Source organism: Chlorocebus sabaeus, chromosome 13 (assembly GCF_047675955.1).
Source record: "Chlorocebus sabaeus isolate Y175 chromosome 13, mChlSab1.0.hap1, whole genome shotgun sequence".
NCBI lineage: Eukaryota > Metazoa > Chordata > Mammalia > Primates > Cercopithecidae > Chlorocebus > Chlorocebus sabaeus.
The window spans coordinates 60,609,080-60,625,225 of record NC_132916.1 but is presented as its reverse complement, the minus strand read 5'-3'; the positions used below and the strand labels follow the sequence as shown (position 1 = coordinate 60,625,225).

The 16,146-nt window shown below is 40.4% G+C and overlaps 1 protein-coding gene across 3 annotated transcripts in view; it reads right to left on the bottom strand.

Annotated features, from left to right (window-relative positions):
- Positions 1-16,146, bottom strand: part of PDE7B (phosphodiesterase 7B) — a 332,402-nt gene that overhangs the window by 69,834 nt on the left and 246,422 nt on the right. For all 3 annotated transcript variants that reach the window (XM_008006932.3, XM_008006931.3, XM_008006930.3), the window contains one exon: positions 12,889-12,972. In XM_008006932.3, coding sequence (XP_008005123.2) covers positions 12,889-12,972 — 84 coding nt within the window. The remainder of the gene's footprint in view (positions 1-12,888; positions 12,973-16,146) is intronic.

The following is a 16,146-nucleotide window of genomic DNA, read 5'->3' as shown; positions in this document are numbered from 1 at the left end:
AATTTTCTCCAAAACAGAAAATAAAGCTAATGTGGTAGAGCACAAAATGAAAGAATGGGAAAAGAAGACAGGAGATGGGGAATTCTTTTTCCTCGCATATAAAGAATTGTCAAAAAATGGTAGGTAGGAGAGGGAAGGCGATACTGGGCTTCTACTTGCCTAATTTCTTGGCATCTCTTGGGAGAAAAGACTAGAATTATAGGATCCAGAATCACAGGAAAGCAAGGAGGGAACATCTCCCAACCCCTGCCTAGAAGTGAACTAGCTGCAGTCACAGCTGTCTTCAGGTGATGAATGACCAGTAGTGGATGGTCATGTGGATGGGGTCGCTGTGATAGGGCCCAGACACTGAGGGACAGGGAAAACTTGTTTCCACTGCTAGACCTTCCTTATAGATGATATTACCCACAGAGCACAAATGAGCTCAGGAAGGAGAGGGGAGGGAGTCAGACACAAGGTTATAATTTTTCTTGTTTTTCAGTTTGCATTGCTAAGGGAAATGTGGGCATGTAGGGGAGGGTGGGAATAGTGGTAGGCTTATCTATACCAGCCCAAACTGAGGAGGGGAAAGCTGAAAACAATGGTAAAGACTTAGATGACCAAGGCTGAGCTAGGCCACCACACTGCCGATGGAATTTTCCCTGTGATGCTTTTGATGACGTTGACTGCTGGTGGCCAGGTGGAGCACAGAACTATCTCTCTGGGCCATACTGACATATAGTGCCACAAAAGCAAGACTACCAAGCTCTGGTGGCCCCTGGGGCTACCCCTTCTCTAGTCTTCTCTACCTGGCTTGCTACTTCATGGAGAAACACAGAGTTGTTAGATGGGAAATTCTTTACTTTTCCGCTGTAAAACCTACCAAACTCCCTGCGTGGCATCCCTTCTTTCCTTCCTCCCACCTGCTGTTAGGAGAGCTGCCTCCTTTTCTCAGGCCTGTCATCTGCGCCCATATTCTCAGGACACTTTATTCTCAGTTATGATTTTTCTGGTCTATTTATTCCATGGTTCTTTCTCAGCTTAGATCCTTCTCACCATGATTTCAGCTTGCTTCAATGTCTTGTGAAAAACAAAACAAAACAACCTTCCCTAGCCTCATTTTTCCAGCCATCAGTCTCTCTACCACTTTATTTACACTCACATGTTGGAAAGCGATCCTGCAGGCATTGTAGGGGGAGCTCAATAAATACCTATCAGAAGAAAGGTTAAACTAAAGAATGGAAAACTGAAAATGGTTAATAGGCCATTCTCTACTTCACTATAAGTCAAGTACTTTATATTGTTATGTGTCCTATGCCCTTCTTAAATGGGAATACTAATATCTGTAACAATAAAAGAATTGATACCGTGGCAGTATTACGCTAGCACTCTAAGCATGCTTACTCACTACTTCCCACAATAACCTGTGAGATGTGTGCACTTGTGAATCCATCTTTTTCTAGCCCGGAGGAATCAGAGGACCAGGGGTCAGTAGATCAAAGTCCTGTAGCAACTGCTGCTGGAATCTAAACCCAGGCAGCCGGCTCTGGAGCCAACACCAACCACCTTCAAGGGGAATCCTGGTGTTTTATTTTCTCTTTGCAAGTGGTAAAAGTTATTTTATATCTTGAAGGTAAGGCTTATATAAGGAAGTCTTATATGGTTGAGTGGAAAGACAGAATGTAAGAGCCAAACCCTGGTTAACTCTTTCATAGCTTTGCAATGAATCACTTGGCCTGTTTTGTTTTTGTTTTTGTTTGCGTATAAAATGAAAAACTGGGTTCAATGATCTTTTGAGTGTCTTCATTTAAAAGCTTTGCGAAGTGTAAAGTGCTGTTTAAATGTGAATAAGAACTTTGATTTTGTGCTCTTTGGAATAAATTTCACTTTTAAATGACAAAGTAGGATACATAGCTTTTGAGAAACACCCAACTTCACAATTTCCAACCAATTTTCCAATTTAGGCCTGTTAAATAATGTTTTCTGGCCTATGGCTGCAATTTCACTTTCTGCATCTTGATATTCCTTTGGAAGAAAAAATCAAGGTTCTTTTTCTGGCGGACATTGAAATTTTTAAAAATAAAATCTCATTTTTTTCTGATTATAAAAGGAATACATGCTTCCAGTAGGAAAAAAATAGAAAAACAGAAGAACAATAATCATCTAGAAAGAGCCCTTGTTAGAATTTTGGCATATTATAATAAACATAACTGAGATCTTCTTTTTGGATATAGACTTTTCTATTCTGCTTCTTTTTATCTAATATATTATAAACATTTTGAGAAATTGTTTCTTTCAGCAATTCATGGTTTGCACGACAGGAAATAACCAACTCCCCCTTGAGAAAAATTAAAGCTACTGGTGGCAGCTACAAATCTGACTTTAATTTGTCACAATAGCGATTCCATTTCCTTCTTCTTTGGGGGCAGCTTACAAGTATCCTCAGTTGTCACCACCACGCCCTTCTCTTTCTTATCAAAGAACACAAGGTCAGGTGATGAAATGCGCAATTTGTCATTTGGCATCTTCCACGAGAGTGGCAGGAATATTAGAAAATACAGTAGAAATATTGCAAAATCTAATAATTTAGATGTTTAATGACATATTTTCTCATTCAGTTATAGAAATATTTGTTCAATGATACTAAAGTCATTTAATACCAAAAGGAAATAATCTAAATGTACTATAAAAAGAAAATTTTCATAATTTATAAAAAATATTTAAAAGGAAAATTTGTCATATATATGTTCCATGTAAAAGGAGTATACGGCATCATATATTGCCTTTGAACATTAAAATTCATATGTAAAAAGGATTATACTTTACTATGGTTAAAAGCTTGTGCTCTGCGATTATATATCTGGGGTTTAAATTCTGGCTTACAAGCTGGGTGACCTTGGTTGAGTTATTTCTCCTCTTTCAGCCTCAGTTTCCTCATCTGTAATAGTAGTGGTTACTTTATAGGGTGTTTGTGGGGATTAAATGAGTCTATCTGTGCAAAGCATAGATATAATCTGTATGCCATAATTGACATATATCGTGGTTCCCAAATACTCCTGGAAGGCCCAGAGCCTGCCTTGTTGCTTCAGGTTGCCTGAGGCTGTTTTGAAAATATCCTGGGCTCTACCTCCAGAAATTCAGGTTCAATGACTTTGCAGTTACAATGTGATGATGCTTTCTGGAAGATGTAGTGGGAGTGCAGAGAGAATGATGAGTTCACTCCTTTGGGAGGATTGAAGAAGGCTTCACAAAGGACATAATAATGGGGCCACGGCTTGAAGGGTGAACAGATGCTTCCTAGGAGAAGAGGTGGCGGGAGAGGGATGTACTCAGCAGAGAGAGAAGGGACATCCAAAACTCAACTATATTTATTAGGGACCTATTAAAAGCAAGGCAGGCTTCTGAACACATTTATCTCATTTACTCCTCACCACAACCCAATCAGGGTGGAATTAAAATCTCCTTGCATGTATGTGAACATTAAGTAGTTTGGGCATCTTTTTCAAGCTCACAGTGTAAGTAGGATTCAAACCCACATCTAATTTCAAAGCTCATGGTCTTTTCTGTGGGCTCCCTCTACTGATGATGACTTAGTGAGCTTGGAGCTCTGGGTGGGGCAACCATGGTAGAAGAGGCAGAGAGGCAGCCGTGGTTTGGTTGTGAAGGGACTCATTTTTATTTTTAGTATTCACAGCAATTCTCCCGTGCTTCTGGGCTTCCAAGAGACCTACATCCTGCGGACCTTGCCTAAGAGGGGTGTACACCTGGCCTTATACACCCTGTGCCTGGGGTTAAGCACCTCTCAGACTAGAGCTGTTACGGTGGTCGTTGTTAGATGTAGTGGCATTGACCAACTTCTTCTTGGGACTTTCCTGCATAACTTCTGTCCTCCTTCCTCATGTTACTTAAAACTAATAAACCATCCAGATGCCAGATGCCCCAAGGCAATTTGGTCTGCTAGTTAGAAAACAAGATCTTTTTGATCTTGTGTGTGAACCCTGAGATCTCAGTTTGGAAACATACAAAAGATATTAAGGATGGGGCCACGCTCTAGTTTTTCATACATACAGTAGAATGGGGACCACAGTGAACCCCTTAGATATTCTGAAACTTTGAAGGTGGGATGGCAATGAAAAAAATAGCCCTGAGTTTGGTTTATTAATGAGGTCACAAGAGATAGGCTCTGCCTGTTTCTGGGTAGGAGGTTGAATTTAATTTTATTGAACAAACAAGTCATTTTAGCTCAGTGACTCATAGGTAACTTCAGTCAAAAAAACTTAATTTACTTCTGCTTCCCTCTATATTTTAATGTCTCCAGAAATCCAGAGAAACCACTATGCTGAAAATACTTTGAGTGGGTTAGAGTTTCGCTCAAGGAAGTGCTGTTGTAGAAAACGGCCATTTCTCTGTGCTGTGTTCAGGTGAGTTAGCAAACCCGCTGGGATCTGACACAAGTCACTTTTGTATTCAATAGAATCCATCATGAGGGAGTGAGGTGGTGCCTGAACGCTAATGTCTAAATAGTTTCTCACAGAGGAAAATTTAGAGTTTCTCACTAAAGGAAACTCATTTCTTTGTGGGCTTTCTCATGGACAGTCTTGTAATGCTTTTCAAAATGAAGCTTATTATAAACTAAAAATACAGGGGTCCCTGAACAAAAGTAGTTGGTTGACTTCATGATGCCTGTTCTGGCCAGATGGCTCATGAATGATTATGATTCCCAAGTGGAATTTCCAAAATAGACCTCTCCTCTGCACTTCAGTCCATTATTTCTAGCTTTCTTCTGGACATTTCCACTCGATTCTCCTGCAAACTCAACCTATCCCAGCGGAGCTTACCATCTTTTCCCTAACTCATCCTCTGACTTTTCTGACTGTTGATCTCATCTCCAATTTTTCAGATGGCCAGACCAACTCTGGCTCTCCCAATATTCAGTATCCTCAAGTTTTATGTCTTCTTTTATATGAAATCTGTGGATTTACACTTTCATCTCTACAGCCATCGCAGTCTGCAGCCTGATTACATTTCTTTGGATTCATTGAGTCTGTGTCTCCTACATATGGATGTTGGTTAATTTTCTCAAACACTGTTTTATCCTGTTCATCTTTTTCTCAAAATTCCCTAGAGACCCTCTGCTTAATGAGACAAGTTTGAATTCTTTATCTTGGCATCCCAAGCCTTTCTCTCTAGTTAATGAACTTTATTTGCTACTTTTTGGATCTTCTTCCTACTTAATGACTTTATGTCCCCATATGTAGGTCAGTCTCCCTTATAGACAATTCCTTCATCAGTCAACACTCTGTCTTATCTTTCAGGGTTTAGCACAAGACCATAAATCCTTCTGCTCAGGGTACTTCGGTAATCTCTGCCTTCTCTTGTCTCTGATTATTGTTACTTATTTTAGAATTAGATCATTTACTCTGTTTTAGGGTACTTGGTGTAATGTTTATTTTTCTTGTCTATGTAATGAGATTGTTTGCTCTTTGAGGGTAGCAGAATGTCTCATAGCTTCCTTTCTAGCCCTCAGAATTTTCTGCCCAGATATAGCATATAGCAGGTTTCTCCCCCATCTCCCCAGTCCTTATTGACTTAAAAGGAATTGTTCAGGTATTTTTGTTAGGAGTCTCTGGTAGATCCCAGTCCCACTGCTGTCTGAGACAGAAGGTAGCCATCATACAAAAGGCTATCTCAGTCCTGTGGTGGTTGGTGTGGCTCAGAGCACCTTGGTTTCATGGCCTTCTTGGCATAGAGTAGGCATTCTGTTTGTTGAATGAATAAATGAATGAAAATCCAGAGGAAGTACTGGACTCCCTAACTCAATTTTCTATTTTTCATCCCTCAGATAAAAAGTAATCCATTAAATGATGTCAGGCAGGTTAACAGGCAGTGGCTGTTTTCTCTTTTGGATGTAGAAGGTGAAAATGGTTTCTTTTTGAATATGTTTTTTCTCAGACATATTTTGTATGATTTTTCCTGATTTCTCTGCTCGGATCCCACTAGAATACCTTGTCTTTCAATAATACTTTTATCTAGCTGAGCAAACTCGTTGACAATGTTTTCCTGGTTTCTTAAGTCTTAAAGCATATTTTATAATGGCACTAATAGTTGGCCTTAGCATACAACCCTCTTTTATTTCACTGTTGCTTCCATAATCTGCTTGTGTTTTAGCTCCTCCCAGGAAGCCTTCCTTAATTTCCAAGACAGAGTTAATTATTCCCTTCTTGAACTCCTCTGAATCCCATAGATGCATATATTTCTTATATTATGTATGCTGTTATACAGGCGTGTATTACTTGGTGTATCACACCACATCAAAATTTATTTGTAAATAAGTTGTAGATACAGTAGCTTATGCTACTGTAAATCCCTCCAGGGCAGCGGCCATGTCTCATTCATCTCTGTATCTCCAGCACTGGTACAATGCCTCCCATAGGAGGTGCTCCGTCAAGGGGTAGTCATAGGGAGAGCGGGGTCATCGCCAGTGCTTTCTTCTGCAGGCTAGTGGCATTTCAGTGGCTAACCATCCTGCTGCCCTGGGACTTCCGCAGCTGAAGTGCTGGGAGCTTGCAGCCAGAAGCCCTGAGTGCACCATCATGGAACAAGATCCAGCTGAGCCAGAAAGCACCATGGCCACAGCGAGTGCCTTGCCTTTCTTCTAGAGGAAGGTAAATATTGAACTTTGAAATTGTAGGGTGTTACCTTGGCACTCACAAGTGTGAGGAGAAGTCTGAACAAGTCCCAGCGGACACCTCCCTTCTCCGCTTGGGGAACACAGGGCTGGGGGTGGGATAGCATCTTCTCAGCATGACTGAATTCAAATCATCCGATGACATTTGAGTTCGGATTCTTTGCATTTTGTGTAGTTCTTATAGGTGACAGAAAAAGGTATCTGTAAGGTTACTAAAAGGCTGTAACTGTCTGCCAAGAATTCTCTCATAGGAAATGGAGTCTGTAAAGAAACTGTCCCTCCATCTTTAAGATGGGGCTATCACTTAGGGCCAGATGGTTTCCAGCATACTGAGTGGCTTTTGGTCAACAGTCCTTCATGGAGAGTGTGTTTTATATGTCAAAGAAAGAATGGCTGCAGGGTATAATATGTTTTAGATGGCAGCTTTAAAAAAATATTTGAGTCTCTGGGTCACTTCTTCATAAAAAGGTTAAAAAATATATATGTTTGTATATATTGGTTCCATTTGGGAAATAATAAGTAAAGGAAAATATTTTTGTAGCTCTACTAAAATGACCTCATGCTTGTGCAGTTAAGATGACCCTGACAGGAGAGGCAAGTCTGAAGGAATAGAGCTTTAAAGATCAAGATTAGCAAATTAACAGGAAGGAAAAGACAAATAGCCAATTAACCTACTACTGCAAAGCCCAGGGGCTGGTCTGGAGCTCTGGGTTCTCTGTGGCAGCAGATAGTTGGTGCCCTAAAACCTCAGGCTGAAGCTGTTTCTTTCCCTCAAGCTCCACAGTCCCTGAGCATGTTTTCTTTGTATGTCACTTCCTCTGCTGAGCCGGTGTGGAAATCACTTTGTGTTGCTCTGAGACGGTTGCCACGGGAACATCTCAACCTAGTCATTATCTACTCAGGCTGCTGATTATATTAAATCAGGAGACAGAGCTGTAGACGGGGCTGCTGGAGCCGCCTGCTCTGCAGAAGGTTGTAATTGCTCCTGCGACTCTCCCCTCTGGGTCCACAAGTCTCAGAACACTCTTCTCTACATTTTTTCCTCCTTTGTTTCCCTCCTACAAACAGAATTAGCAAATGAAATAAATCTATAGGAAATCGACATTAGGAGAATACAGCCATTACTTTTCTGTCCCTCCAGTTCTCTGTGTTAGGACATCATCTGGAATAAAAACAATCGTCCCCCTTTTCTCTCTGTTCGGGCTCTCTATGCTTAGGTGTAAAGATAACAGTCTTTAAAGATCTATCTTTCCAATGTTCCACACAAACGGTGCTGAGGCCACAGTTTCCTGCTACTTATCCAGAGAAGCTTCAAGAAGTTCATAGAGATGACTCTTTTCTAAATTGTGTGTGTAAAATAGAAACAGGAAATGAAATTAGCTTTTAATGAGTCTTATGTATTTCTGTTGATCTAGATGAATCTCTTATGAAAATGATTTTCTAATCTTTATGCCTGGAATGCATATGATATGATATTATTATTTTTAACTGACAAAATTGTACATATTTATGGTATACAACATATTTCAAGATATATATGTGTGTATGTATATATACACACACATATACACACACACACACACACACATTGTGGAATAACTAAGTAAAGCTAAATAACTTATGCATTACTTCACATACTTACAACTTTTTGTGATGAGATCATTTGAAACCTACTCTGTTAGCAATTTTCAAGTATATGTTTGTTATTAACTATAGACACTATATTATGTAATAGATGTTTTAAACTTATCCCTGCATGTGGTCTTTGAGAAACATTGAATTGAAATACTCTTTTGGGAGAAAACCTATACAAGCAGTTGGCCTTGTAATTCAGTGTCCAAATCAGGACACTCTGGGAATGAAAGATGGCACTATTAATAAATACTCCTGAACATGTGCAAACTAGGAATATGCCAGGCAAACCAAGAGTCACCTTACATGCAGACAATAGGTACATGAAATCAGTAGTGCTGTGTTTCCCTCTGCCCCAAATATGTGCTTCCCCTCCCCGCAAAAATAACCTCTTCCAGAAGAATGTGCAATTAGAAATTATAATTTTAAATTGGAATTTAAAATCTGCATCAATAACAGAGGTTCCCTCTCTGTTTATTCTTCTGTTCATAAAAATTTAGTCAACATGAGTCCATTCTTGAAAGTAAAGTGATGGCACTGGAAATGTAACAGAAAAAAAAAAGACATTAACAAAGGTAAACAGACTGGACTGAATGTGCTTGTGGCTTTGTCATAAAGCTCTCTTAAATCTGTTTAAAAAAATCTAGGGGTTGGCAACCTTGTTCTATAAAGGGCCATAGAGTGAGTATTCTGGGGTGTGTGGGGGGCAGTTTTTGACCACACAGTTTCTATGCAACTACTTTGCCACTGTTTCAGTGGCAGTCATAGATGTCATATAAACAAATGGGCATGGCAATATCCCAGTAAAATTTTATTTACCAAAACAGGCAGGAGAAGGGGACAGATTTGGTGTGTGGGCAGTCATTTGTCCACTTCTGTTCTAGTAATTCATATTTTTTTTTTTGAGATGGAGTCTCGCTCTGTCACCCAGGCTGGAGTGCAGTGGCACAATCTCGGCTCACTGCAAGCTCTGCCTCCTGGGTTCACGCCATTCTCCTGCCTCAGCCTCCCAAGTGGCTGGGACTACAGGCGCCCACCACAACGCCCGGCTAATTTTTTTGTATTTTTAGTAGAGACGGTGTTTCACCATGTTAGCCAAGATGGTCTCGATCTCCCGACCTTGTGATCCACCCGCCTTGGCCTCCCAAAGTGCTGGGATTACAGGCGTGAGCCACCTAGTAATCTATTTTAATGCCTAGAAACTGTTCTGGTTGAAGATGAGTAATTTTAGATTTTAATTCTGATGTCCCCTGCCTTCCTGTGACAGACTGGGGCTGTGACTAATGGGACCAATGGGGAAATGCATGGGCCTCACTATTTAGTATACATTTCTGCTCTTGCGTGCTCCAGTGATTCATGCATGTACCGAGGTGGGTGGGAGAGGGACACCCACCTGGCGACACTTTGGAAAGGGAATGGCAGTTGTGTGGGTTTCACTAACATTTTGGAAGGAAGGCTGCAGGGATGCAGAGCTGGGGAGTGACGGCTATGGTGATTTGGTTTTTCCTATAAATGGTTTAAAAAAAATCCTAGATTAGATTTTACCATGGGAGAGAGAACAAAACTGCAAGCACCCGAGGGAAATGAAGTTTGGGGTCTGTGCCCACACTGGGAAAAACTTGACTCAAAATTAAGGTAAGTGATCTAAAGAATCACTTTAAACTAGCTCAGCTCTTACAGTGTAGAATAAGAATGAACTGGTAAAGAGAAAAGCTCTAGGAGAAAATCCCCAGATGTCCTAAGATGTTTCCTTTTAGGCATAAAGCACATACTAACAACTCAGGCAAAGCACAAGGACATGAGTGATATTAAAGAGAATTAAATAGACAGGGTATGAAGTGGTAGGAGATATGACATATATACCTTATGTGACTGTGACTAACATAGATGTTCATACATCTCTGCTCCATGGTGACAAGCTGCTGTAATTGCAAACTAAGTTAGGAACCATGGAGGGTGACCACAGTAATGTTATCTGTTCTAGTTTCAACTCATCAATGGGGTCTATGGTGCATTATACCAAGAGGTAAATCGTATCACAAATAAAGGAATATCTTAGAGGTTTTCATTCCTACCTGTGTTGTTCAGTTAAACACAGGGGATGATTTATATTCACAGTTATTTAATATAATGTTTTTGAGGAGACCCTTTAATAATTGGTAAGTTAACTATAGTTAGTAAGTGATCAATAGCAATTAATTGTCTTTAGGATCTTATAGTCTATTTGGGGTGTGTTTGATACATTAAAAAAACTGGAGACCTCATATAAAGGAAAATATGCTAAAGAAAAATTAATATTACCTCTGCAGTATGTTATAGAGTAAGAGACATGGGTGAAAGAGTTATCCAGAATGGAATGCTGAGGAGACCCTAAAGGGAATTTCAGGGTGGATGGCCAGCACTGTCACTCGACGAGTGGAGGACTGTGAGCACCAGGTGGGGTGAAATGGGGGTGGAGGGGCAGGCAGCATCCAGGGCCAGGGAAACGAGGCTGGGGTTGAGCCCAGGTACTCAGAAGTCCTGGAGGATCTCAGCAGAGGGGAGACAGGATAGCAGCTGCTGACAGATGATCTCTTACATGGTGAACAATATGACACTGAAATATTGTCTGCAATGAGTTTCTCTTTAAATGTCATTTATATTTGCCATTGTTTTCAGATTACAAAAGTAAAAGAGGCAAATTGTAAAAAAAAAATACAAAAGAAAAACAAACAAAAAAAGTGTTCCACTGTCCCGCCTGCAAAGATAACCACCATTAGCAGTAAAGTTGCTTATTAACACTAGGATTAAGGTTTTAAAATAATGGAACTTTGGAATTATAAACAGAAATATCCCCTTATTTTCCTAATTCCTTTGTGGTTCATATCAGAAAACATGAACTAACACTCATCTACTATTGAGAAGAGGCTTTTTGGTTGTTTTCTCTCTCCGACTTTCAAAATGGGATGCTGTTGGAGAGTTCTGGTCTATATGAAACAGTGAAGTGGAACCCCTTGCTCATCCTTGTCCTGCTTAGAGAAACCACATGCCTAGGACCTGGAAATCCATTCAGTCTAGAGACTGTCAAAGGTGTGACTTCCACGGGTAGCTGGAATAGCCTAATCAGGGTATAAGGAAAGGTCAGAGAGACTATTAGAGCTCCCACAGGCTGTATCCCATATTATTGCATTGGTCTAACGGCTCAATTCGGTCTTCCAAAAAGCATTTTTGGGGGTCTAGGTAGGGAAGGTTATCTCTAGTGTGGAAAGAATTACTCCAAGTCTCTGTGTCCCTGAAAGTGCAAAAAAAACCAGACATTGCACATTGATAGGGGAGATTAACAAGCCAGGAGAAATACAAACATGCCACCTACTATTGGCCTCTCAAGGATTGAAGGATTATAAATAACAAGTTCTAATTTCTCCTAGTAATTTTCAGGGGTTGAAGTAAATCAAATTACCTCTTTAGCTGAGCTTATTTATGTCAAAGGAAAGTAATATTCTTTGGGTATAATCTAGTACTTTGAAATTTATAGATGGGAAGTGATATGAGAACCAAACACTGAAAACCTTAGAGCAAATTGTGAAATTTATCCACTTGCTCTTCCACCTCCCCCACAAGTCTACAGTGAAGGATGATTACGATTGTTATAAGATATGAAATCTGGAGGGATGACCGGTCACTGGTTTGGGTTTGCAAAGGAACCTAAGGTTAAGAAAATTATGGACCAAAGGTTGAGCAAAACTCCCGATGAGAAGTCGTTTAGGGAGGGAAAGGTAGAAGTCAATGAACTTGTAAGGTTCAAGGGAGAAAGCAGCAATGCTTTGGATTTTGCCATGGTGAGTTTTACCAGGAAGGCAAGAATAGACCTTGAGGATTTATATTAGACAAAGAAGTGAGAATTCTATAATGCGCGGGTTACTAAGGGCAACTGTAGAAGAGGATTCCCTGTGGGGGTTTCAAAAATAAAATGGAATCTCACTTAGTCTAGCTCTGGCTGAAGGTAGAGAGAATGTGCTGGAAAATGAAAATAGTAGCTTTCCTGTATAGGGCATCACAGTTTTTGAGACTTACACTTTTTATAAAAAAATTTTTTATTCTTTTTGAGACAGGCTGGAGGGCAGTGGTGAGATCTTGGCTCACTGAAGCCTCAACTTCCTGGGATCAAGCTATTCTCTCATCTCAGCCCCCAAGTAAGTAGCTGGGACTACAGGCTGCGCCACCATGCCCAGCTAATTTTTTGATTTTTTGTAGAAATAAGGTCTCCCTATGTTGCCCAACTCCTGGGCTGAAGCAATCCTCCCACCTTGGCCTCCCAAAGTGCTGGGATTACAGGCGTGAGCCACCACGTCCGGCCAGAGGTTTATACTTTTAAAGCTGACCTGATCTCATTTGACCCTCACTGAAGCTCTGAGAGGCAGGGCAGGGCCAGAATTACTTCACTTGTGAGGAAATTCAAAGACAAAGGGTTAAGTTCTAGTTGGCAGAAGAGAGATTCAGGAAGGAAGGCAGACCCCGGAACGTTTTGAAGTTCAGAGGGAAATGAGGATTTTTTTTTTTTCGTTTTGAAGAAAACGTTTGTTCCTTTCCAGGTACACTTGATTACTCACTGTTAAGTAGGCGGAAGTCAATGAATGGGTAGGAGCCACGGCGTTCAGCAGGAACCCCCGTCTGACCCCTTAGTCGTATATCTCCTAGAAAACAGAAAATCCAAACAAAGGCTTGAAAACATTGCCACGTGCATTCACTTTTCCCCTGTAAATCCTCTGTAAATCCTCAATGAAACCAACCCCAGATGTCAGGAGAAAAATGGTTCCCTTTTACCATACTGAAGCGAGTGCTGTGTGGAAAGGGATATTTAATGCTGAGTGTAATGAGGTTGGCAATACACCAACAAGGAACGTGGGTCTCTTGTATGTGCTCAGAAGACGGGTCTGTGAAAATCACAGCAACTTACAAAGTTCCATAAAAAGACAAAAGTATTTTTATGCTTCCCAGGGTCACAGAGACAAAGCATCTGAATCCGGAAGGATAGATGAGTGTTGCATTGTAGCTTTCATTCTTAGAAGTGTTAATCACCCAGACAACAATTTTTCTTGGTCCCAGCACAATTGTTTTCTGACTGGCGTCCACCTTCCTTTTCTCCATACTGTATCGTTCATGTGCTTTAGAATCGCCTCACAGGCTAGCCTTGCTCCAGGCACTTGGCCACTCTTGCACACAGGACAGTCTGTAGAGTTTCTAGTACTTATTTATTTGATTTCCATATATATATATGTGTGTGTGTGTGTGTGTATATATTTTTTTTTTATTGCGATGGAGTCTCACTTTGTTGCCAGGCTGGAGTGCAGTGATCTCAGCTCACTGCAACCTCTGACTCCTGAGTTCAAGCGAGTCTCCTGCCTCAGCCTCCCGAATAGCTGGGATTACAGGCACACACCACCACGCCCGGCTAATTTTTGTATTTTTAGTAGAGAAGGGGTTTCACCATGTTGGCTAGGATGGTCTTGATCTTTTGACCTCATGATTCACCCGCCTCAGCCTCCCAAAGTGCTGGGATTACAGGCTTGAGCCACCGTACCTGGCTGGTTTCCTTTCATATTTAATATCTGTGTTTGTTTTCCTTTTTGGTATGTGTCCTGTCTTTCTCATCAGAGGAGGGAACGGAGTAGAGTGGAAAGAGCATGGACTTTAGAACAAGGTAGGCTTTGGAGAAACCTTGCTGAGACACTTGCTACCTGTGTGATCTTGGTAGATTTATTTCTCTGAGCCTCAGATGCCTCATTTATAAAATGAAGTTAAGACCCACTTTGAAGTGTCCTTGTCAGAGAACCTAAAATAATATTCACTGACTGGCAATAAATGCTGGTTTGCTTCCTTCTAAACTCCTGCAAAGCAGGGATCATGCACATCATGTTATTTACATTTCTCCATAGCACTTTGAATGCTGTCTGGTACTTAGTGGATTCTAAGTGAATGTTCTCTGTTGACAAGAGTAGAAATAAAGGCCAAATTCACCAGTTATTATATATACTATGGAATCAGAGGAGAGGTAGAAAATACGTGAGACATAATATATCTCTGGAAGAACTGAATCAGGGAAGGTTTCAATTCCAGTAGTAATGGGTACCCTCCCATAAATCACCTTTTCCCCAAACTAAGGTGGCACTGGGGCCCCAGCCTAGGAACTGACAGGAAGAACAGTCCTCTCTCCTTCCTTTCCTAATTCCTGGAGGAACTCAGGACCTGGGTGAGATCCCCATCAGCTGCAACTCATACAACTGATATGCTTAAAATGACCCTCACAGATGGGCCTTGAGTGTACTGTACTTGGGGTTGTAAAGTGCAAGCCATGAGCTCTTGAGCTATTCTCTGCTTTGAATTTTATACTGGTGCCTTCTTTATTGCTTTGTATAATCTGATATTACATTGCCATATTGATATGAAAGAATATTGTAATTTATGGATAAATGTTATAAACCAAAGTGAGAGGAAGAGGAAACAGATGGAAAAGTACTTTTATAGGTGTGAATATAAACTTACATCAATGAGGGTAATGCTGTTAGCTTTAAAAAAATGTACTTATTTATTTTGATATGGGGTGGCTGGTCAATAAAGGAAAGCTACCAAGGAAAGTTGAAGTGTTTTTCTCTCCTCAGCAGTTGTCTTGAACACCATATGTTTACAAAGCACTTTCACAACATGACAATGTATTTATTTTCTTGTTTTTTTTTTTTTTTTCTCATTGGGTCTTCATAATAACCCAGTGAGGAGAGACACCTTTATTCTGTTTACTTTATAAGTAAGAAAATAGAGGCTCAGAGAAGAATGGTTGTAAAGGACTACTATTCGCTCTGTAGTCCCAGGTAAAGGCACAAACCCCTTAAAGTCCTGATATAGTAAATATTTATGGACTTTAACTGAGCTGCCTAAGTTGATGGTGGTTTCAGCTTATAGTCAGTGGGGCTAGCACTTAAATCTAGGCTGTTAGACTTCACAGGCAGAGCTCTCTCCGCAATACCACTGGTTTCTAACCTTATGGTTAGAAACACACACCTTACGGAGCGTGTAGACCAGGTTTTTAAAATGAAAAAAGAAATGAAATTCTTAGATCCTCATATAAAAGAAGTTGTAGTTTTAATATCAATTGAGAAAATACAGCATGTTAAAATGATATAACAGACGCACTGACTTTAAACACATTTGTGTTGTATAATGGTATATAGTAAAAATGATGCATGGAGGAGACCGTATAGATTTTGTCTACCAAGCTGACTGGGCTTGTGGATTTGTTAACCTGTTGCTGTAATCTCATGGGCTCCTTCCAGCACTTTCAGTCTCACCTTTTGGAAATCACTTCTCCATTAGTATTTTCTTCTCAGTATTACCAAAGAGTTCCTCTTGACTTTGTAGCTATGAGGTTACCATTTCCCCAGAAAGTGTCTATGTAATATTGATGAAGGTTTTAATGCCTGTGACAGGATTTCTTCCTGGTCTCCACCTGAGAGTCTAGGGCAGAGGAGGCCCATTAGCATGTAAGGTTTTAGATTTAGGGAAACTGAGGAAGAGTACCCTGTGGCCGAATGGATGAAGGGAGGGCAATACACTGGGAACTTGGGGCCTCCTGTACTGAGAAGACCAACATTTTGCCATCTTGGGTAACCCTGAATGAATCAGTAATCACTTTGAAGTCCAGTTGTCTAATATTTAAATCGCATAAATCATAGCAATTTTGTCTACATTCACAGAGTTGTTGTAAGGAAATTATAAGGTATGTGAAAATAATATGGTAGATAACATTCATTGAATACTTACACTGTGCTGAGCATTTTACATGTATTATTTCACATCATCAACTCAGCAACCCA